Source organism: Schistocerca americana, chromosome X (assembly GCF_021461395.2).
Source record: "Schistocerca americana isolate TAMUIC-IGC-003095 chromosome X, iqSchAmer2.1, whole genome shotgun sequence".
NCBI classification, from domain to species: Eukaryota; Metazoa; Arthropoda; class Insecta; order Orthoptera; family Acrididae; genus Schistocerca; species Schistocerca americana.
In genome coordinates, this window is record NC_060130.1 from 981001103 (window position 1) to 981025696 (window position 24594).

The 24594-nt window shown below is 41.6% G+C and overlaps 1 protein-coding gene across 4 annotated transcripts in view; it reads right to left on the minus strand.

Moving 5' to 3' along the window:
- Positions 1-207: 207 nt before the first annotated feature.
- The window catches only part of LOC124555380 (molybdopterin synthase catalytic subunit-like), a 101945-nt gene continuing 77558 nt past the window's right edge, over positions 208-24594 (minus strand). For all 4 annotated transcript variants that reach the window (XM_047129275.1, XM_047129274.1, XM_047129276.1 and 1 more), the window contains 3 exons: positions 20813-21042; positions 20677-20727; positions 208-596 (listed from right to left, as the gene is read on the minus strand). In XM_047129275.1, coding sequence (XP_046985231.1) covers positions 498-596; positions 20677-20727; positions 20813-21042 — 380 coding nt within the window. In that variant the 3' untranslated portion in view covers positions 208-497. The remainder of the gene's footprint in view (positions 597-20676; positions 20728-20812; positions 21043-24594) is intronic.

A 24594-nucleotide genomic window follows, 5' to 3' on the forward strand; every position in this document is an offset into this window, starting at 1 on the left:
TTTATTAATCTCTGTATCCTGCCTTTTCTTCCTCTTCCCTAACCCTTCCTCACTTGGTCTTCTTCCATATCTTTACACCCATTCTCTATTTATTTCATATCTCCATGTCACATGATGTATTACAACCTGTCATCTGAACATACTCTGTGGACAGCCTGTTATTCCTACAGAGATCATTTTGAGTTTTTCATAGTAAATTTCAAACCATTTACATTCATCATACTATCTTTGTTTACAATTTGAAAGTGCTCCATCTTTTGCAAACAATCAGAGCCAATTTTCTATTTTTTTCCAATACATTTTCATATTTTCAATTCAAACAGACATGGACTTCAAGACTGTTGCAGACAATATCAGAAACACTCCAACATTGTCAATATTGTTTGTACTTGACTGCTCATAAATTCCCATTCCTTTTTCCTTTCAACACAAAAACAAAGTTGTTCTACAAAAAGTTTGGGATAAAAACCAGTACAATTTGTTATTTCCATTTAATATCATTTCACTATCTCTTTCTGGCTTGAAGTTTCAGGTTTCTTTTCAAACTTCTTTTGGAGCTCTGCTATTTTAGCATCTAGCTCATCAACAGTACATCTCTGAAAAAGAAATAACAATTGACAATAAGCAAAATTTGGTAAAATAATGGTGAAAAAATAATAATTTGTGTCACAAAATTTAAACACTGGTTTGTTACAATGTAATACAGTAATAAGAGTAGGTACAAGAGACAGTATGTGTGTTCTCTATGAAGAGGTGACCATTATGCTCTTTCAAAGCCATATTCCCCTGATATTTAACTCACAACAATGATATCCAGTAGTAGTATCCAACAACAATTTTAAAAATATGCAATATGGATGTTTTACACATGATAATGATTACTATTAAAGTTACTGTATCTATTACTCTAAAATGAAACTTCCATTTTGCAGCACAGCAGCAGAACTCCTTTAAGAGAAAGCAAATGAAACCCCAATGAAGTTTACAACTGCACTAGTACAATAGCTGTACATTGGGGAGGGAACACCAAATGACTACAACCATGTTGTGCATGTTTTAATTTATGATGAAGCTGAAATTTTATATTTGACTGGTCTGCCACAACGTGTGATCCAGTTGTCAACATTTCCTTCTGAAGAAGGCATTTTTGTAAGTGTTGAAACCATGGTAAATGAGTTTTTAAGAAACCCATTTTGCAACTGATTGACTGTTTACTGTTTCTACAAGAACAGTGAAAAATACTTGTACTGTCCCAAGTAATCTGATGTTTCTACTATATTCGGTATACGATTTCATCTGTAATTGTTCTACTGCTTAAATAATGATAGTTGGCCACGCGGGATTAGCCGAGCGGTCTAAGGCGATGCAGTCATGGACTGTGCGGCTGATCCCGACGGAGGTTCGAGTCCCCCTCGGGCATGGGTGTGTGTGTTTGTCCTTAGGATAATTCAGGTTAAGTAGTGTGTAAGCTTACGGACTGATGACCTTAGCAGTTAAGTCCACACCATTTCACACACATTTTTTTGAATGATGGTTGCAACAGAACTTTCACCTCTTTGTCCCATCCACTGACTTCTTAGGCATGGTGACAACAGGTCCCAGGGACTATTAATTTCTTCTTAATGCCATAATACAACTGTTGATTGACAAACTCCTCCATTATTGGTTGTAAATGATGAGGTATTCTATATGATTTCCTATAAACCAGAGATTTGTCCCACAATTGCGGGATTCTGTGTTGAGGAATGGGTGTCACCAGCAATGGTCCATTAGGATTGAACAAGTCTGCATTCTTTAGCAACAGTTTCTCCATAGCTACCCTATCTTCACAATTCAGATGCTGTACTTTCTCACATAAAGCAGATACATATACTGATGGTTTGCCTATGGCAGAGGTCCATATTTGACATGAGCAAATCATTTCATCTTTAACATCCAAATTGGCAATCCTTTTCCCAAAACCCTCTCACTGGTGAGAAAATTATCCACTCTAACTGGAACCACATATGCTGCATTCCCTTCCCGCATGCACACCGGGCTCCTATGCATAAAACAATGTCAAGTATGCAATTCACTATTGTCTAATTAATGGCTCTAACACGCACCCAACATTACTTGATACGTTGGTATCCACACTCCCCCAGAGCAGTTTCCCTGTCTCTTTTGGCACTCTATCATGTGAGCTGAGCCTTAATAACTTTGTGCACAGTTTACTTGGTTCTACTCTCATGGCTGGAGAACCCTGCAAAAGTGTACCTTTTTCAGCAGTCTCTCCCAGCTGGAACAACGTTCCAATGATTTGACAATCTGATGTGAAAGATTAATTTCTGCGTCATGTTTATTTAAGAAATCCAACTCCAGACTTGCATAGCAAATCTTACCTACAAGGGGAAACACTTCTAAATTTAATCAAATATGCTTAGCTCCAATGAAAGAACTGAGCAACGTTGAACATAGTGACTCCACATCATTGTCCCTCACTTTGTGTAAGCTATAGTGGGGAGAATTCAGTATTTTCCTACCCAGGTGGTCCAGGCTCACCACCAACACGAGGCCCATGTGCAATAGAAACTTATGTTCTTTCCTATTTATTACACTACCTAAGCACCACTACACCTCTGCATGTCTTTGTTGAGTTGAATTTTAATGGGAATGCTGTCGAGCAGCTTCCAAGTCCATGTTGGTGCATAACAACCCTCTAGCATGTCTTCCTCCATTTTGTTTCTTATTCCTAGAATTCTGCATAAGTTGTCCTCCCACTTCATGCTCATAGCATTGTGCCTGGTGGTACCTCTTGCTTCCAAATGTGATCCACATCAATGATATTTTACCTCTGTGGAAAAAAACACCTTACTTGTTCTGCACTCATGCCCCTATATCTACTTACTATGTTTCCCTCCTGTGAACAACGGACCTTACCACTGCAATCACAACGGAGGGGTTGAGAGGCCAGACAAACTTGTGGTTCCTGAAAAGGGGCAACAGCTTTTTCAGTCAGGGTCAACAGTCTAGATGATTGACTGATCTCGCCTTGTAACATCTACCAAAATTGCCTTGTTGTGCTGGTACTAGGAAAGACTGAAATAAAGGGGAAACCACTGCCATAATTTCTCCCCGAGGTGATGGCATTCTCTTGTGTAAAATTTTCCACAGGTAAAAAAGTCCCCCATTTGGATCTCCAGGTGGGGACTAGTCAGGAGGATGTCATCATCATGAGAAACAAAACTCGTGTTCTATCGGTCAGAGTGTGGAATGTTAGATCCCTTAATTGGGCAGGTTGGTTAGAAAATTTAAAAGGGAAATGGATAGGTTGAAGTTAGATACAGTGGAAATTAGTGAAGTTGGGTGGCAGGAGGAACTGGACTACTGGTCAGGCGAATACATGACTGTAAGTACAAAATCAAATAGGGGCAATGAAGAAGTAGGTCTAATAATGAATAAGAAAACAGGAATGCAGGTAAGTTTCTATGAAGAATATAGTGAACGCATTATTGTGCCAAGACAGACGCTGCAAGCCCATACTCACTATAGTAATAGAAGTTTATCTGCCAACTAGCTCCACACATGATGAAGAGATTGAAGAAATGTATGATGAGATAAAAGGAATGATTCCAATAGTTAAGGCAGACGAAAATTTAAATTTGATGAGGGGCTAGAATTTGACAGTAGGAAAGGATGTGAAGGAAAACTCGTAGGTGAGTATAGACTGGAGAAAAGGAATGAAAGAGGAAGTCACTTGGCAAAAACTTGCACAGAGCATAATATAATTGCTAACACTTGGTTTACAAAACATGAAAGAACGTTGTATACATGGATGAGACCTAGAGATACCAGAAGGTTTCAGATTGATTATATAATAGTAAAACAGATATTTTGGAACCAGATTTTAAATTGTAAGACATTTCCTGGGGTGGATGTGGACTGTGACCACAATTTATTGGTTATGAAGTGTGGATTAAAACTGAAGAAACTACAAAAAGATAGGAAATTAAGGAGATGGGATCTGGAGAAGTTGAAATAGTGAGAGGTGATTGAGAGTTTCAGAGGGAGCATTAGGCAGCAATTGACTAGAACAGGGGAAAGGAATACACTAGTAGACAAATGGGTAGCTATGAGAGATGAAATAGGGAAAGCAGCAGACGATCAAGTGGGTAAAAAGATCGAAAGGAGAAAATATAAAAATGCAGCAAATAAAGCAGGTGAAAGGGAATACAAACGTCTAAAAAAAAAATGAGACTGAGAGGAACTGCAGAATGGGTGAGCGGGAATGGCAAGAGGACAAATGTAACGATTTAGAAGTATATTTCACTATGGAGAAGATACCACCTACTGGAATATTTAAAGAGACCTCTGGAGAAAAGAGAACTACCTGAACGAATACCAAGAGCTTGGATGGAAAACCAGTACTAAGCAAAGAAGGGAAAACTGAAAGGTGGAAAGAGTACATAGAGGGTCTATACAAGAGATATGAACTTGAAGGCAATACTACAGAAAGGGAAGAAGACACAGATGAAGATGAGATGGGAGATATGATACTGTAACAAGAATTTGTCAGAGTACTGAAAGACCTAAGCTGAAACAAGGCCCTTGGAGTAGGCAACATTCTATAACAACTAATGATATCGTCGGAAGAGGCACCCATTACAAAACTATTCCATCTGGTGTTCAACATTTATGAGGCAGATGAAATACCCTCAAGAAGAACGTAATAATTCCAAAGAAAGCAGGTGCTGACTGGAGTGAACATTATTGAACTATCTGTTTAATGAGGCACTGCTGAAAAGTACTAACACAAATAATTTACAGAAGAATGGAAAAACTGGTAGAGGATGACCCTGGGGAGGATCAGTTTCGATTCTGGAGAAATGTAGGGATCAAAAAAATGGTTCAAATGGCTCTGAGCACTATGGGACTTAACATCTATGGTCATCAGTCCCCTAGAACTTAGAACTACTTAAACCTAACTAACCTAAGGACATCACACAACACCCAGCCATCACGAGGCAGAGAAAATCCCTGACCCCGCCGGGAATCGAACCCGGGAACCCGGGCGTGGGAAGCGAGAACGCTACCGCACGACCACGAGATGCGGGCAAAATGTAGGGATCACACGAGGCAATACTGACCATGTGACTTCTCTTAGAAGTTATGCCGAGAAAAGGCAAACCAACATTTATACCATCTGTAGACCTCACGAAAGCTTTTGACAATGTTGACTGGAATACTCCATTTGAAATTTTGAAGGTCACAGCAGTAAAATACAGGGAGCAAAAGGCTATTTATTACTTGTACAGAAACAAGATGGCAGTTATAAGAGACAAGGAGCATGGAAGAGGAGAAGGGATTGAGACAAGTTTGCAGCTTATAACAAACGTTATTAAATCTGTACAATGAGCAAGCAGTAAAGGAACCCAAAGAAAAATTTGTAGTAGTTATTCAAGATCAGGAAGAAGAAATAACAAGTTTGAGGTTTGTCGATGACATTGTAATTCTGTACGAGACAGCAGAGGAACTGGAAGAGCAGTTGAACAGAATGGACAGCAGCTTGATTGGGTTAGATTAGATTAGTATTTGTTCCATAGATCATGAATACGACACTTCGTAATGATGTGGAACGTGAGTGCCTCCTAGATATAGGTGGTACCGAGGAAATGAAATACTCGGGGCGGACCAAAACTACTAGTAGCGTCTGTTCCCACAGTGGGCGGCTACAAAAGGCGTCTGCTCCACATGTCAGTGGCGGCCTCAACCAACCTCCTGATCTGGAAAGTCAGGTTGTACTCGGCAGCATGCCATACATCCAACTACTAAACATCATGATGGTACAACGAGAAAAATCTCATTACCCCGGGCCCCAGTCAATAGACTGGGATTGTCGTGAGCATCGGATTCCGGGGGCTCACGGACATCATGAGAAGAATCGGAGCTTCTCAAACTCCCTCAAGACCAAACGCAAACACTACATTGGCACACTCAACGTGAACACACTGATGAAGACAGGAAAGATGAAACAACTGACAGACACTCTCGAAAAATTTCAAATCAAAATATGTGCACTGCAAGAAACACGATTCACAGACGAAGACCATTTCAACACGGAGAATTTCAGAATATACAAAGGAAAACCATTGAGACAACTGAAAAACCTAAGGCTTTTTGGCACAGGATTTGCAGTACACAGGTCCATCACGGACAGCATAATCGACTTTTCATCACCAAACGAAAGAATCAGCACCATCACAGTGAAATCAGCCAATAAATCCTACACAATAATCAACGCACATGCACCGACTAATGACTACAACAGGAAAAACCCAGACGAAATTGATGACTTCTGGTCGACAATGGAAGAAACTACCAGAAAAATTCCTGCACATAGAGTCAAAATAATACTGGGAGACTTCAACGCCAAACTCAGAAAAGAAAAGATATACAGACATATCACAGGAAAACATACTCCACACAAGGACACCAACAAAAACGGAAAACATCTGATAGACTTTTGCAAAAGCCACGACCTCGCCATTATGTCAACAAAATTCAAGAAACCAACACGAAAACTTACCACATGGATATTCCCCAGCGGAAAGCAAGAACTACAAATCGACCACGTAATAGTGCAGAAAGACTCACAAAAAGAAATTTTGAACATAGACACCCGTAAAGGCTACTTCGACTCAGACCACCACCTACTACAGATCAGGATTCATCTTTTGCCCAAGAAAAAGCTCCAGAAGAACAAAATTGTTAGACCAGATCCAGAATACGTTACTTTAAACCAGACACAAATATTACACAAAATTAAAATGGAGAAAACGACAGACTGGACACAACTTTCACGAACACGGAAACACCGTTGGTGGAACCACACATGTGACCAAGCTATTGACCAACGAATCAGTGCATGGAAAAAAATTAGTTGCCATAAATCCCAAGAGAATTGGATGAACTTCTTGAAAACACAGAAGCAATCAAGCAAAATCATTCGCAGTGAAAAACGACAGTATGACAAACGGCGACTGACAGAGATCGAATCGGACTTCATGATACAAGAAACTTCTACAGAACGTTCAGAGAAAATATGACTGGATATCAACCACCCAACTTGTGCTTCAAAAGACCGGATGGAACCCTAGAAACCAATACCAAAAACAATTGTGACATTGTGGCAAAGTACTTTGAAAAACTGCTCAACACGGACCCCCCCATGGAAGAAATGATGACAGAAACGAGCACATACAATCCAGATAGTGAACCTCCAACTCTAGAAGAAGTTAAAGAAATAATAAAGTCACTCAAGAATTGTAGAGCACCAGGAGAAGATGGCATCATCGCGGAGATCTGGAAGTTACAAGACCCAGAACTCACCAAAGACATCCACAGGATCTTGGAAGACATCTGGAAGACCATGAAAATTCCTGGCGACTGGAAAACTGCCCTGATACACCCACTACACAAAAAAGGTGACAAGACTGACCCGAACAACTACAGAGGAATATCCCTACTACCGGTCACATACAAGTCCTCTCTAAAGCTTTACTGAACAGACTAGAATGCCAAACCGACCACTTGATTGGGGAATACCAAGCAGGCTTCCGTAAAGGGCGGTCTTGTGCGGAACAAATTTGGAACCTGAAAATGATTTTACAACACAAACAGGACCTGATCATTACCTTTGTTGACTTCAAAAAGGCGTACGACTCTATCGACCGGAAAACTCTCTTCAAAATTCTAGCAGAATACACAGTACATAACAAAACACGGGCTATCATAGAGCAAACTTTAACCAACACGACCTCCAAAGTAAAGTTCTGTGGGGAACTATCAGAGCCCTTTGAAATTCGCACAGGTGTCCGACAAGGCGATGGCCTCTCACCTCTCCTTTTCAATCTGGTGTTAGATAAGGTCATAAAAGAATGGGAAACATCACAACAGGGGATAACCTTAGGAAACCTACAGATTAAATGCCTGGCTTTTGCAGACGATTTGGCGATTGTCACGAAAGGTATAAAGGAAACAAAAGACGCTATTGAAAAACTGCACGAAATCGCTTCCAAAACTGGACTACAGATCTCTTACGAAAAGACACAGTTTATGAGCACAAAGAAACTCTCATCTCTGAACACAAAGTATGGCACGATTTACAAAACGGCAAACTTCAAATACCTCGGTGAAACACTACAAATGAGTGGACATAACAGAGACTCAAACGAAGAAAGAAAGACTAAACTGGACAAGGCATACAAAGTAGTGTGGAATCATTACAACAAGAAGTCTATCTCACAAAAAGCCAAATTACGCCATTACGTCACGGTGGTGCTCCCCGAGGCACTATATGCAGCAGAGACCACACTAATCCTAGGGCATACACGTATCAGACAATTAGAAAAAGTAGAACGCAAAATACTTAGGAAAATATTCGGCGCAACTAACAACAATGGAATATGGATCAAGAAACCTACAGAGGAACTGTACAAACATACGGAGACAATCACAGAAAAGATTAGAAAACGCAGACTACAATTCTATGGACACCTATACAGAATGCCATCACACAGGCTGACCAAACAGATCTTTGACTGGGTAACCACTAGAAACAACAAATGGGTGGCAGAGGTAGAAAACGACCTGAACCAGCTCAACATAACAGCAGACACAATAAACGACAGAATAAAGTTCAGAAACATCATTAAGAAAAGTAAACTACATGAGATACAATGCGACAAACGAACAGGCATAAAATGGACCAAAGAACGCAAGCAAGATCACAGCCAGAAGATGAAAGAAATATGGGCAACCAAAAAGGCAATCAAGATGAACCCGAAGACACAAAGCCGACAAGAAGCATGGACAGAGGACCGGAAACAGAAACACAGCGAGCGAATGAGGGAAGTTTGGGCAGCAAGGAAGGCAGCAAAAGGAACATGGCCATGTAGTTTAGTCCAAATGCGCTCTTTAAGGGCAAAACACCAATAATAATAATAATATATATATATATTTTTTTTTGTGGGGGTTGGGAAATTACCCACTTACTATATCCAAAAATTCATCTAATGAGTAGAAGGAGTTGCCATTAAGAAAGTCTTCTAACTTCCTTTTAAATGCTATGTGGCTATCTGTCAGACTTTTGATGCTATTAGGTAAGTGACCAAAGGCTTTTGTGGCGGCATAATTTACCCCCTTCTGAGCCAAAGTTAGATTTAACCTTGAGTAGTGAAGATCATTCTTTCTCCTAGTGTTGTAGCCATGTACACTGCTATTACTTTTGAATTCGTTTGGATTGAGAATGATGTAAGATGAACATCAACAAAAGTAAAAGAAGGGTAATGGATTGTAGTTGAATTAAATTAGACGATGCTGAGGGAGCTGGATTAGGAAATGAAACACTAAAAGTAGTAGATTAGTTTTGCTATTTGGCCAGCAAAATAACAGATGATGGCTGAACCAGAAAGGATATAAAATGTAAACTGGCAATGGCAAGGAAAATGTTTCTGAAGGAGAGAAATTTGTTAACACATTTAAGTGTCGGGAAGTCTTTTCTGAAAGCAGTTGTCTGGAGTGTAGCCTTGTGTGGAAGTGAAATGTGGATGATAAATTGTTCACACAACAAGGGAATATAAGCTTTTGAAATGTGGTGCTACAGAGAAATGCTAAAGATCAGATGAGCAGTTCATGTAACTAATGGGGAGAAAAGTAATATTTGGCACAATTTGATTAAAAGAAGAAACAATTGATAGGACACACTCTGAGACGCCAAGGGATCACCAATTTAGTATTGGAGGGAAGCACAGGGGGTAAAAATCATAGAGGGAGACCAAGAAATGAATACACTAAGCAGATTCAGAAGGATGTAGGTTGTAGTAGTTATTTGGAGATGATGAGTCTTGCACAGGATGGAGTAATGCGGAGAACTGCATCAAACCAGTCTTTGGATTGGTTAACTGATTTGGCAGGAGGGGACCAAACAGTTAGGTCATCAGTCCCATTGGATTAGGGAAGGATGGGGAAGGAAATAGGCCATGCCCTTTCAAAGGAATTATCCCAGTATTTGACTGGAGCAATTTAGGGAAATCACAGAAAAACCTAAATCATGATGGCCAGATGCGGGTTTGAAACACTGTCCTCCTGAATGCGAGCTGTGTGTGCTAACCACTGCGCCACCTTCCTCGGTCCTTCAGACTGAAGATCACAACAACTGTCTAACTATTATCGCTTCACTTGAGACAAACAATCCATGTAACGACAGCAGCCAAATCCTTCAGATTTTCCATCTGTAACCTTGTCAATGTATGAGCGCCCTTAAAAAAAACATCTACTGGCTTGCGTTCAGCCTGCTGCAGGATAACTTTGTCTGTCTCCCCATGTCCTGTTAACATGGAATTTAGGTGAATCACATCATGAATTTTTCTTTTCGTGTGTAGGAGTTTACACCTGCTGCTTCCTAGTGAAATTGTTTACACTCAGTGAGCCCCAAACCCAGCCCTATGAGGTCATAATTGCAAGATTAGATGAATTTTTTGAGAGTCAAATACACACTGTTGCTGCATGGTACAAATTTTTCTGCACTAGTGATGGGGAGCTCGTGAATGAGTCGTTCAAATGAACGCTTCACTCCAGTGTAGTGTGAACTAACCACTCAATTTCAATGAACTGGTACTTCAAACTCTTCACAGATAGCACACTCCACACTTTTTTCTAGTTCACTCACTCTCTTCCCCTCTCCCTCCCCCACTACATCGGCGCTACGTCACTCATCCTCCCCTCACTTCAGTCCTCCCTCTACTGCCTGTCGACGAATCATGCGGTGTTTGTGGGGAACAATAGGTTTACGATGGGTTGGGTTGGGAAGGTGAGGGGGCGAGGGGAAAGCAGCGTCAGTTGCTTCTTGCAGTGCTGACATCATTACCCGTGACTATTTGTGCAGTTATACTTCGCGTCTACGGGTAGCCTACCGTTGGCAGCGCTTGCAGACAAATGAATATTAAAGATACAAATGAAGAGGCTGGCATTTTGAGCACGCACAGCCAACATGAAAATAAAAAGTCTGTTAATAACACTGAAAGAGGGATTTTACCTGAAATCGTACCTATGACTACATGTGATAGTTTATGTTTTAAATCTGGAGGGTTATTATTCTCAACAAAAATAAAATCTACAGGAAAACTTCTGAATAATTACTTAACGTAGGTATATAGACTTTGTGACAGTGGTAAACATACTCATTCTATTTTGGATTAAATTTTAAAAGGAACATAAAATTGGACTGCATTTCGCTGGTATCCCTAGTTTTCAGTCCATGAATACAACAAACAATAGTTCATTTGGCAAATAAAGACTTTTTTGGGCGCTTTATGAGAAAATGTCGAGCAAGATTAAATGTAATACCTTCTTTATATGTGACAGGCTTCTCTGTTTATCTTTCCTTTGTCCCCTTCGACCATGCTCTATTTAACTCAGATGCTGTAAGAGCGTAAAACATTGCGTGCACATTACTGCATAGTTCGGCCATCTGCTGGTAAAATTATGAAATATTACGAAGCGTTATTGTACGAGCGAGGAGAAGCGAGCGTAGCCGCGGCTGAGCGGCGAACTGGGCAACTTCGCCAGGCTTCCGTACTTCGTGAATGAACTACTTCATTTGAACGCTTCACGGCAAAGAGTGAAATGAATGAAGTAGTTCACAGGAATGAACGAGTTCAACCCATCTCTATTCTGCACGCAACATCATAGTGATTAAGCCTATGAAGAATGGATTGCGGAATTGCAGGGCTTGACTAGAGACTGTACATTCAATTGTGTTGTGGTGTAACTTATCACGACGAAATGTTTCATGATGCTATTATGCAGAATCTATCAGATCAGAAATTGAAGGCCAAAATTCTAAAGCATCACAACCTTAGACTCAGTGAAGTGCTGAAGTTATCGATGCATGAAAAGTTCAAGATTTAGCCAAGCAAGATTTCTGTCCAACTATTATCACTTCACTTGAGACAAAGAATCCGCGACCCACCCACAGTCCCGGCCCCAGCACTTGCAAGTCAACACTGTGTAAACAAGGCTCGATACACTAGATACTGCGTTTGCTATACTGGTGCGACACTAATTACACTACTCTAGCTCCGCACAAAGCGAACTCATGGGTGAAATGCTATATCACCCATGATCAGAAGATTGCTTCTTCAGTAAATCTGAATGCAATTTTTGTCATTGCACACAAAACTGGTCTGCCCACAAAAGTCTAGAAAGCCCTCCTCTGTTTCACATAGGGATAATGCAAAGCAGGAATGAATAGAAATCAATGTCGTTTTAGGTTCAGATTCTGCTCAAAAACCAAACAAGTGAAGATGCAGAAAATGTACAAGTTTAATGCGAATACCACACACTTCAAAAAGGCTCTCCTAGAAATTTACAGAAATGCTCTACTGTGTAGGCGGACACAGAGCACAGGTTTTCACAAACACAGAATGGGCAACTGTATTCAGAAAACACACAGCAAACTGCAGATTACCTTGCAAATTTGTAACTAGCCAATGGTTTTTCAGCTAGATATTACAGATTCTGGGATTTTACTTAACCTAGATGAAAAAATTGTCCAACCACCTTTGCAAACATGAAGTCTGCATGTTACTGCCTACAACAGCGACAACATTTCAGTGCTTGGAACATGCCACTTCACAGCAAAATACAAAAACAAGACTAAGGAAATATTGAAACAGGAAAAAACTATAGGGGAACTTGGAGCAGAAGTCAGAGCCCAGAATTGCAACGAAGCCACAGCCAGACAGCAGATGCTGGTCACTGAACTGCACAATTGGCTCCTGTGTCGTCAAACTACAAGTGCCGAAATCAGACCACAAACCACAGACATCGGCTGCAGCCGGCCGTCGCTCCTTCTTGCTTAGTGTCCCTCAGCATCAGCAAGACATCCATGACACCATACTGGGTGTCAGAGCCCTGGGCCAGCCTTCAAGAAGCCACTCCGGCTCACCTGACTTCCACATCATTGACGATTATGAAAGAACCCAGTCACTGTCCTGTTCCAGATGGTTCGCTGTGGCCCACAAACGCAGTTCTTCGGTGAAATCAGCACCGTGAACCAGCATTTAAATGCTGGCCCATCTGAGTACATCACATTTGGGCATAGAGGGGCCACACCTGGCACTTGCTGTGAGTCAGCTGGGAATCCTCGCTGCAAACTCTGCCACCACCGGTCCATGAAGGAGGGAGCTCTGCCTGTCTGCCCAGCCTGGGCAGTCAACACTGTGCCATCCACTCACCCCTGCTTCTCATCATCAGTCCAGACTTCTACTCCTGGCAACGCCGTTGTTGTCCTATTGGAACAATGTGACCTCCTGCATCAGAGAAGACCTGGTGGCCACCCACGACCGCAGACCAGCTGCATATTGCCACCTCAGCTTGCCTAGGATACTGGAGATGCTAATGCGGCACTCTGTCTCCCAAGCAGCGCATGCACGCCGCCCGCCATACGTTTACGTCTGCAGCTATGATGTCGGAATAATATGAGGGAACTCTAGACCACACCAGAGAATGGAGCACAATCAGAAGAGTGTCTGAACTGTATGAATTAGTAAAGGACTAATAAATGGTTGCTGTATCTTCACCAGGACCTGCCTCTGTTGCTGCCCACAACCTCAATCTTCGACAGAGAACCCAGCCCACATCCAGGCAGTCTGTATCTCTCTAGTTTGGTCACACAGGAACCCAAATATTTTGACACTAAAGTTTCCCATGCCGCAATTCAACAACTCTGTCACAAGTATTAACATTTGTTCGAAAGTAATTTAGGATGTGCAGAAGATTTTCTTGCTCACATTATGCTGAAGGCTAATGTGCAACCAAAATTTTACCACGGCACGCCCTGTGTCGCATGCATTACATGAAAATGTGGCTACAGAAATTCAGATTGGAATCTGTTGGTGTTTTAAAACCTAGTTCGGCAAGTCAGTTGTCATCACCATTAGTCATCAATCAAAAGCCAAATAGGAATATTTGTGTGTTGCTTGAGGCTTTCCCAACGGACATGTTGTATATATGGTTCTCGGGCGAGACGTCGGATGTCATAGTGCAAACTCCACAATATTTCGTCAGCGCAACTGGCCGACATCTTCAGGTGCGACGAACACACTGCTAAGGCAGGACCAGGGCCCCCTATTTATGCCAGTTTTAGGCAGGAAGTGCGCATACATGGAGGCGCCAAATTCGATGGCCAATAGTGACGATATCAGCTGGTAGCTGGAAGGACAGTAACGCCACCTACAGGATGAAGAACCAAATACTTCGGCGCACGCGCAGAGGCTGCCACCGCTGCTCTGCGCTGCCATCGGCAGTAGTCCCCTGTCACCCATTGTGGCTAATCTTTTCATGGAAGACTTCGAGGAGAGAGCACTCCATACGTCGGATTTGAAACCTACGCGTTTTTGGCGATATGTGGACGACACCTTTGTTATCTGGCCTCATGGCATTGCATCACTGAATGTTTTTTTTGAGCATCTTAACTCGCTTCATCCCAACATCAAGTTCACGATCGAGATGGAGAAAAACGGTGAACTTCCATTCCTGGACGTGTTGGTACGGAGAAAAGAAGATGGCACATTGGGTCACGCAGTGTACCGTAAACCAACGCATACGGACTTATACTTACAGGCCACCAGCTGTCACCATCCTTCGCAACGAAGTGGCGTACTGAGGACGTTGGTCCACAGAGCACGAGCCATATCACACTCAGACAGCTTATCCAATGAGCTACTCCATCTGCGTACCATTTTCCAACAAAATGGATATTCCGAACGGGAGATTCACCGTGCCTTACAACCAAAGCAGGTTACCCAACGCGAGGAAGTGGAAGAAGGCGAAGAACAAAGGGGAATGGTCATCTTGCCATACATCGGCGGTGTCTCTTCAAAAATAGGAAGATTATTGAAGAAGCATAAAGCTAAATGTGTTTTTCGTCCGGCGGCAAAACTCAGAGCTCTCTTGGGCTCATCTAAGGACAGCCTTGGCCTAAGAAGACCCGGTGGTTACGAGATTCCTTGTAGCTGCGGCATGTCGTACATCGGACAAATTTGCCGCACTTTAGAAGAGAGATGCACTGAACACTGACGCTACACTCGTCTGGAGCAACCAGGAAAGTCTGCAGTGGCCGAGCATTGTCTCAGTACAGGCCATTCTATGAATTATCAACATACAAAAATTCTCGCATCGACGAGTTCATACTGGGACAGTGTTATTAAGGAAGCAGTCGAAATATGTAGCTCGACGAATCTTGTAAACAGAGACACGGGCTTTCAGCTTAGTACAGCTTGGGATCCAGCACTGGCCATATTGAAGTCGCTTCGAGCAGAGAGGAATACTATTGGTCATGAGACTGATGACGATTCGCCAGCAACATAAATATTCTGTTGACAACAGGAGAATAATCAAGGCGCCTACGTGGACATGCAGTTTTGCTTGCGGCTTCCGTCAGAGGTTGCTGGGGCGGCCGATAGCAGCGCAGAGTAACAGCGGCAGCCTCCGCGCTTGCGGCTTCCGACAGAGGTCGCTGGGGCGGCCGATGGCAGCGCAGAGCAGCGGCGGCAGCCTCCGCGCGTGCGCCGAAGTATTTGGTTCTTCATCCTGTAGGTGGCGTTACTGTCCTTCCAGCTACCAGCTGATATCGTCGCTATTGGCCATCGAATTTGGTGCCTCCACGCATGCGCACTTCCTGCCTAAAACTGGCATAAATAGGGGGCCCTGGTCCTGCCTAAGCAGTGTGTTCGTCGCACCTGAAGATGTCGGCCAGTTGCACTGACGAAATATTGTGGAGTTTGCACTATGACATCCGATGTCTCGCCCGAGAACCATATATACAGGAATATTTGTCTTTGAGTGGACTTAAAATGCCAGTAAATTCACAGACAGTTATTGATTCTTATCTGCTCCCATGTATAGAGGAAATTTTGGATCACCTAGCAATAGGACAGTTCTTCTCAAAAATTGATCTCGCAGAAGCCTATCTTCAACTAACATTGGATGAAGAGACAAAGAAAATTTTTGTTGTGAATACTCATGTCAGCTTGTTTGAATATCAACTCCTACCTTCCAGGAGCACTTCCATGGCGGCACTGTTTCAAAACTTTTCTGCGCACTTCCATGGCGGCACTGTTTCAAAACTTTTCTGCGGAACCAATGTCCATGGTGCCTTTATTGTTTTAATTATCTTGCAACACAATTGTTTCCAGACAAACACAAGAGCAACACCTTAAAAATTTGTCCTTTTTTCAACATGATGATTGAATACTCAGGACATAGCATCAACGCCAGTGGTGCTTGTCCTTCAACAAACATTTGCAAGCAATTCAACAGTTGCCATCTCCTAAGAATATATGTGAAATGAAAGCTGTTTCTCAAAAACTGACTTACTACATGAAGTTCATTCCTAATGCGCCTCAGATGTCAAAATGTTCCATTCCACTGGACAAAAGACTGTGAACTAGCTTTTCAAAGACTGAAAAATGCATTGCTTTGTCAACTTGCCTTGTGCACTACGATCTGATTAAACCACCTGTGCTTGCAGTCAATGCCTCGTCCCAAGGCATTGGGGCAGTTTTATCTCACACAACTGGCAACACAGAACGCCCCATTTCATTTGCTTCCAAAACTTTGAACAGTGCTCAGATTACTTCAAGTCAGCTGGAGAAGGAAACCCTGGCTATGGTATTTGGTGTCACCAAATTTCATCATCACCTGTACGGCAAAAAACTTTTCCTGATCACAGACTATAAGCCTTTGACTGCACTGTTTCATTCATCGAAACAAGTTCTCAACCATATGGCGCACAATCTTCAACACTGGTCACCAATATTGTCAAATTACCTGAATGAAATTTTGTATTGCCCAACGGCACAACATGCAAACACCGACACATCATCTCATGTACCTCTCAGCACAGCTTTAGCATTCGATGCATCAGAAGCTTCTTGTTTAGATTGCACAAGTCACAAAGCATGACTCATCACTACAATTGCTAAAAAGTTACATCTGCAAAGGTTTCCCACACTCTCAGAAATGTATTCCTAATCCCTTAGTGCAAAGATACTTTGTGCACTGCAACAGTTTATCTCTTCTGAATGATAATAAGATTTTGCTTCATACACCTAATAGACAAGAGTGTTGACTCCCACTTTGCTGCAACAGCAGGTGTTAAGTCTTTTACATAGAGGTTATTGGGGAACAGTTCAAACTAAGCAGTTGGTGCACCAACATTGTACATGGCTCATTTAGAAAAGTAAATTAAACGTGTGATGGCACAATGTTGCACTTGGGCAGACAATCAGGCCGCTCCACGCCAGAAATTTCTCTCCTGGCCACATTCTGATACTCCATGGCAAGGCTTCCATATAGACTTTGCTGGCCCCTTTTGGCAATCAGGTTGGTTGATTATCATCAATGACTCCAGCAAATACACTTTTGTTATCCCAATGCATTCAAAAAATGCCATTAGTACTATCAAGGCACTCGCTTCTGTATTTTCCCTTGAAGAGTTGCCACAACCAATTGTTTCTGACAATGGACTTCCTTTTTCTTCCAAGGAATTTGCACAATTTTGCAAACACAATAGAATACCACATGTCAGGACAGCACCGTTCTTGCTACAGTCGAATGGCAAGGCCGAACGTTTTGTTTGAATGCTCAAATCTGACACTTCAAGTTTCACATTCACATAAATATGTCTTAATGATGTGTCAGAGTTCATATCAAACTTTGTCTGCTCCTGACATTTTGCCAGCAGAACGTTTGCATGAGAGACACCATTGGGCCTTGCTGCATTTGCTTCAGACTTCACCATGAAGTTTCATCCAAACATCAGAGTTCAATATCAAGTGTACAATAAGCCACACTTATAAAAATCCAGCTTTGTTCTCATATCAGCTGGCAGAGTGCAGTATACTATTCGCAGCAGTGCAGACATGCATCAGCACCACCAAAATCAGCTACAGCTCTGTGAATTTTGTGATCCTGCTTAGACCAAACTGTTTTAGATTTGAAACTTCCTGGCAAATTAAAACTGTGTGCACAACTGAGACATGAACTTGGTACTTTAGCCTTTGCCTTTCCTGAATTAGAGCACTTGCCCACAAAAGGCAAAGGTCCCGAGTTCGAGTCTTGGTCCGGCGCATAGTTTTAATCTCCCAGGAAGTTTCATATCAGTGCACACTCCACTGCAGAGTGAAAATCTCATTCTGTTTTAGATTTCTTCACTGCACAAGCAGCTTACCGAGTGGGTGTTTCCACCTGCGGCCATCTCACCAATGTAAGTCTCCACCTGCCCACCTGCAACACCACTGCCACCAACGCCGCAGGTCACCTCTCCCGCAAACATCAATGCCGTCACTCTTGGCTAGTCACCAGCACCCTCTGCAGCATCCTCCATGCTCCTACCTGTGCCTTCAGAAGTGTCCTGCAGCTGATCTGGGGCAGTTTCCCTGGCGCTCGCAACAAGACACAATGTCGGGACGCAGGTTGGTCTGCTCTGTCCCCATCCAAACAGCCAGCTTCATCACTATCCACAGTATAGCCCCCCCCCCCCCCCCCCAGTGCCTTCCAAATTGGGTGGGCAAGGGTGCAGTATTGGCCACTATCCAGTCGGCCACACTTTCAACTGCATGTCATCAGTTACGCCACTGTGTTTCCTACAGCCGCCACTGAAACACGAGGGAGCTGTCACGAATGATTACTCCACTGCCAACAAGATGCAAGTATTCCCCCTCTCTGGTGCTCTAGTGGCAGGTGTACTTAAGTTTGAACATTCATGCACTAACCCAATTTTGTGTTTGCCAGTTGAGTAACATTTAGAGACTTTCATAGTGACCAGGGCTCAACACTTCTAAATAGACACTGTATTAAAGAGCGACAGATTTATAAATCTTTTGTATCTGCATATGTTTCAATATTTAAAGCTACTGTTGGCAACTGGTGCTGCAACTACAGCAAGAAAGTTATGTGTTTTTGTACTATTGGATACTAGATCTAGAATAAATTAATATCTGAATTCTCTGTTCATTAACAATATCTGTTCCTCGCTACCTTATTCACTAAATAACCACATAGTGTGCAAGAAAGTTATAACAGATAACAGAATTCATACTCAGGTACTGGCTTGTAATGAGTATTGTAAGCTCTCTTTTAACTGCATAAAATCCAAAGCAGTGTGTAGCGGAGAGTGTGTTAGTCACACTTACCAGTGGAGGAGCCATTTCACTTTCAAGTAATCTAGAAAACGATGTGCTGAAATTCTTGCCTCTGGGGAAAGTGTGTCCACTAATGATATTCGGAATAGGAAGTCAGTTCTACATCTACAAGTACATGATTTCTCTGCAATTCACAGGAAAGTGTTTGGCAAATGGTTCATACAAACACTTTCAGACTATTTTTCTAGCATTGGTCTTTTTTGTGAGCTCTAACTTATTGTACCATGGCAGCCATTTTTCCTTATGTAGGTGGAGGTCAGCAAAATGAATTCACTTCTATGGAAATCTCACGAATGCTGGCAACCGACTTGTAATACGTTGCTAAGCCTTACATCTCAGGTAGAGATTGCAGGTAATGTAGACTTCAGCAGGGTGTTGTGCACTGTGGAGTTCTGAAACATTACACTGGTAACAGGTAGGGCCTGTAGCAAAGTTCAGTGCTAGATGTAACTGTTGTCAGTATCAACAAAATTTATTAAGTCGAGTAGGAAATATACAATCAGTTACCTCACTGCTAAACACAAGTCAAGAGTCAATACGTACTATTGTCATACAATATCTGGTACATGCAGGGCCTCAGTGCACATTGTTCTTGTCCACAGCAACACACAAAGTTATACAGCTTATGTATGCATACATACAAGAATGTGTTGTCTTTCCTTACTGCAAGAATGTGAACCTGTTACTTCCTGCCATTCTGCATACATCAAGCACAGACAGAGCTACTCCTTCTCAGGCTTTGGAAGTGAATGTGGAGATTATGCAAAAGTGAATACTCACTGACCAGCTTGTTTACACAAATGTGGAGGTTAGGCAACAGTAAAGACTTGCTGACTGACCAACTTGTTTGTAAACAAGTTCCACAAAGGAAGTTTCATTGTAGAGATTCTGTGAGGTGACCTCCACAGCCTATGCCACCTTGACTTTCCCCCTCCCTTACCTCCCAACCATTAGATACCCCAACTTGAACAGGTGAGAATAGCAACTTCCTCCCCCTTTCCCACCACTCCTGCAACCAATTCCTGTATCACTGTTCTTCTTGCTTCTTACCTTAAATTATATTTTTGATTTCAATAGACATCATTTCACTATTTTCGTATTCTCATTCTGCATTGAAGGTAAGAGCATTGTGTGTGTGTGTGTGTGTGTGTGTGTGTGTGTGTGTGTGTGTGAAGAGTATCTTCACATAAATTCTTAAAATTAATGTTTAATTTTTTGTAATTATTTATAACACTGCTATACAATAAAATTTCATAATGTGAAGTCATTTGTATTGCACTTAAATAAAAATACATCCTTGACTTCTCTCCACATCCCCAAGATCACTCACTGCAGTTTTTATAGAACATGACTGATGTAGTGCAACAAAATAAACACAGACTTCACTCTGAAAAAGGTAAATCATGGAATAATGCTGCAGGATACATACCCTTTTTATCTTGGGCAGAGGCCTTGGAAGATGTAAATTAAATGTTGCATCCTGCCAACAAACATCATTACTAAGAATGATTCAACAGAACAGTAGCACACAACATACACAAGAGTTGTACAATAAGTGAACTTACATAGGTGTATTCTGGAGAAATTCCCTCAAGCTGCAGAATTCTATCTTCAATTCTTTTAAGACGGCTATAAATATCTTTAGGAACTGGTTTCCCCAATTTTAAGTGTACCTCAGCATTAGCAATTCGCTCTTCCAGGATGGGATGAGCAACAGACAGATGAAGTTTCTCTTGGGATGCATCCTTAGGCATCAATTGTGTACCTTCCTCTTTTTCTTCAGGCTGTGGTGCAACTGAGAAAACAAGTGTAAACAATAAATTAGTGTAGTGCCAAGACCCAAATCCTCCCACAAGCATTAAGGCTTTATGAATATGTTTGAAACTAAACCAAAGATCAACTGACAGATGTACAGAATGTCCATATTTTAATAAATCCTTAAGTCAATAATTTGTGAAAATGAATGGCTTAAGCATTAACAAACTGAGCTACTTCACAACATTCACAACAACTCATCGTTTCTCAACAGTATGAAAATAATTTCCACTTATAGAGTTGAGCACAAGTAGACAAGCAATTAATGCCTATCCAAGCAGTCTACAAGAGAAAGAAACAAATCCATTTGGTGGTAACTAAAGACAGAATGACAAATGCAGACAACTAACATCAAGTCTGGATCTTGGCAAAAGATGTGTAACTGGGAGTAAGATGTGCATGTATTATGGTAGTTGAATGAATAATCACAGTATCAGAGAGAGGAGTCCTACCCTCCTGGAGTTGAATGAGCAATTGTGATGCACACTGTCGTACAATTGATGAAAGACACTGATCTGTGTATATCACAAAAAAAGATATGACTCATCCATAAACTTTCTTGATTTTCAAGATCTGAAACAACACCTCGACAATTTAATGACCTGACACTAGTGAATTATTACTGATTACAATACAGAAAACATCAAAATATTTGGAACATCCAGGTTCTCAAAAACATTGGCAAGAGATGAAAAAATATGAATAATGGCATATTCCAAGATCTCTGATGATGGTAATGACTTTGATGAGGAGGAGGTAGAGGAGGAATTCAGCAGAGTCCAGAGAAATGATAAACATAGCTAATGAAATAATATCAGAAAACTGTGTACCCTTTATCATCCAAAGAAAACAGCCCAGTCACATAAAAATAACAATAATTTGTGACTGAAGGTGTACCAAAGCCATTTTAGGAAAAGAAACAACCTGGTAAGATGAATGATGGAGTATCAAAGCTAAAGTGGTCCCATACTCAAAAAATGAATGCAGGGAAGCAAGTGCAACAGTCCTGCATCACCGTCCTTCGCAATGTCCTAGTGGAAGAGGTTTGCCTTTGGCTTTCCCTGGCCTGGTAGGGTGAAATCTAGTGCCAGCACATGGCTTACTCCTCTTGAAGAGCATCAAGTGACTGCTGACCTTAAAATCCCCATCTGACAGACAGATCACCATCAACAAACAGGCATGTGTTAGAAACTCAGCTACACGTGCAGATGTGATGGATTATAAAAAGGACAAATTTGAAACAAACTGTAGTTCCAAAACTTTCTTTCTGTATTTGTCATGTATATTTTCACTTACGACAGTTGCATTTTTAAAGAATGGTGCTGTAAGACCAACACTATCTGAATTTGCCAAAGGATCATGGACATCTTTGTAAATCATATTCAGTAATCTGTGTGTCACTTGAATAGAGTCACATTTAATGACTTTAATGTACATTATTGTGTAAAGTTTGGAACTAAACACTGGAAAAACCCAGTTTAAGAAATGGACCCCAAAATAAAATTGTGTATTACAAAATATCTGCACTGTTTCAACTATCTCTGAATCACCAGTCACTGCAAAAATCAGCATAATTGTGTAGTAATTCATATCTTGGTATTTCCATGCTTCTCTTTCTTCTGCCCTTCTCCTTCCTATGTAATTTTTCAGAAATTTCATTTGGTTAATTTAATTAGACCCTTAAATATTTCCTGCATTTCTATCTCACTTGGGTAATTACCACACGGGTCATACCCCTGTGGAAGATTCAGATGCAAAACCTGTCTTATGCATCCACCAAGCACATCCTATTCCAGTCATGTCACAGGTATATCCCGTCCTATCAGAGGTAAAGCCTTTTGAGAATCCTGTCCTGCCACAGGCATATCCAATCCTAACAGAGCTAAGGCCATCTGTGAAATTAGGAATATCAAATATCTGTTCTACTGTAACTTCAGCAAAGACTATTACAATGGCATGAACCTCAACCACTGACTACCACAACAAATGACTACCACAACAAATGACTACCACAACAAGTGACTACCACAACAAGTGACTACCACCAAACTGCAGACAAGAGTAGAGTAGACAAACCAATGGTGAATACACTGCTGATCACAATAAGCTCAACTTCAATGGCTGCTTCACAGCCCCTTTCACCTGGATCCCCACAATCCCCCCTCCCCCCACACAATACCAACTTCTCTGAACTATACTTGAGGTAACTTAAGAAGACCCCTGGCATCTCGCAGCACTGTTGCCAACTTCCAACTGCGAAATGCTAATGGCTGCAGGTAAAAACAGTTGCCATCTACAAAGCTGTGACAACACTGACATAGAGATGTTTACAAAATCGCATTACATTGTTGGTTGAGATAACTGTAACTGTCAGGGATCAACTTACGCCGACTCAACTGTAAACATATGAAAATTGTCCTTACAACACAGCCTCCAATCCCACAATTTTGGCCTGATACAGTATTGCAGCACCCATATTATTCTGAATTATGACACAAAATTATCCATATTCATGACTGCGAATACATACACTGTACTTCATAACAGCTTTAGTCACCACAGTGCCTGTTCCTTTGGCCATGCATGCATGTCCAAAGGGACTTTGCATTGTAATTCAGAACAACACAGACACAGCAATATCATATTTATCTGCCGACACCGGGCAACTAACTTTCAAATAAAATTACTCACCTGTACAGGAATATACATAATGAATGTACGAGTAGGCTGTAGAAGCATGGTTGATGACACATGGAAGTTTGGGTATGGCTATGAGTCGTGCACAAATAGACAAATGGTAAGGCGACCACTCGCGATAAGTGGGAAATCCAGGTTTGAGTCCCTGCCTGGCACAAATTTTCGTTGTCATCATTCCATTCTACAGGTATGTTTGTCCACTATCTCAATTGTGAATACACTTAATGTATTTTGGTTTCAATCTACACAAGCCCTTGTCCCCTACATCTGTCACCATCTGTGGCAGTTCCACCTGCTTTATATTATTTCATTTGTTTGGTGATTGTCCTCGATGTCAACGTATTGCGTTGCTACACTGGCTGAAAAATGGGTTGTGGATTCAGACAATGACTACTATAAATGATCTAGCTGACAGATGCACAGTTACATTTTTCAGTACTTTTATTTCACTGTTCACAACCCCCTAATAATACACAGTTGTAGATGTATGGCCAGTGCACTACTGTTTAAACTTTCCATAAGCCTAATTAATTGTTTGCAGACGAAACTCCAGATACTGCTACAACAGTTTCCTGTTGAACACCTATGAGCAGTATAAGCCTAACCACAACGTTCACAGTTCTTGAATAATACACAGGTACATATAGAACAGACACTGTCACTGTTTTTACACACAGCCTAATTGTTTAACACTTATTCCACAGTTAATATGAAACATTGTTGTTGTTCTAACTGGCACAGGTTACTTGTCTGACACTCGGGTGCGGACCGACTGTCTTGTGACCAAAAATTGGTCCCTCATATACCATCACAATAATAGGTGCTGAAACTACAC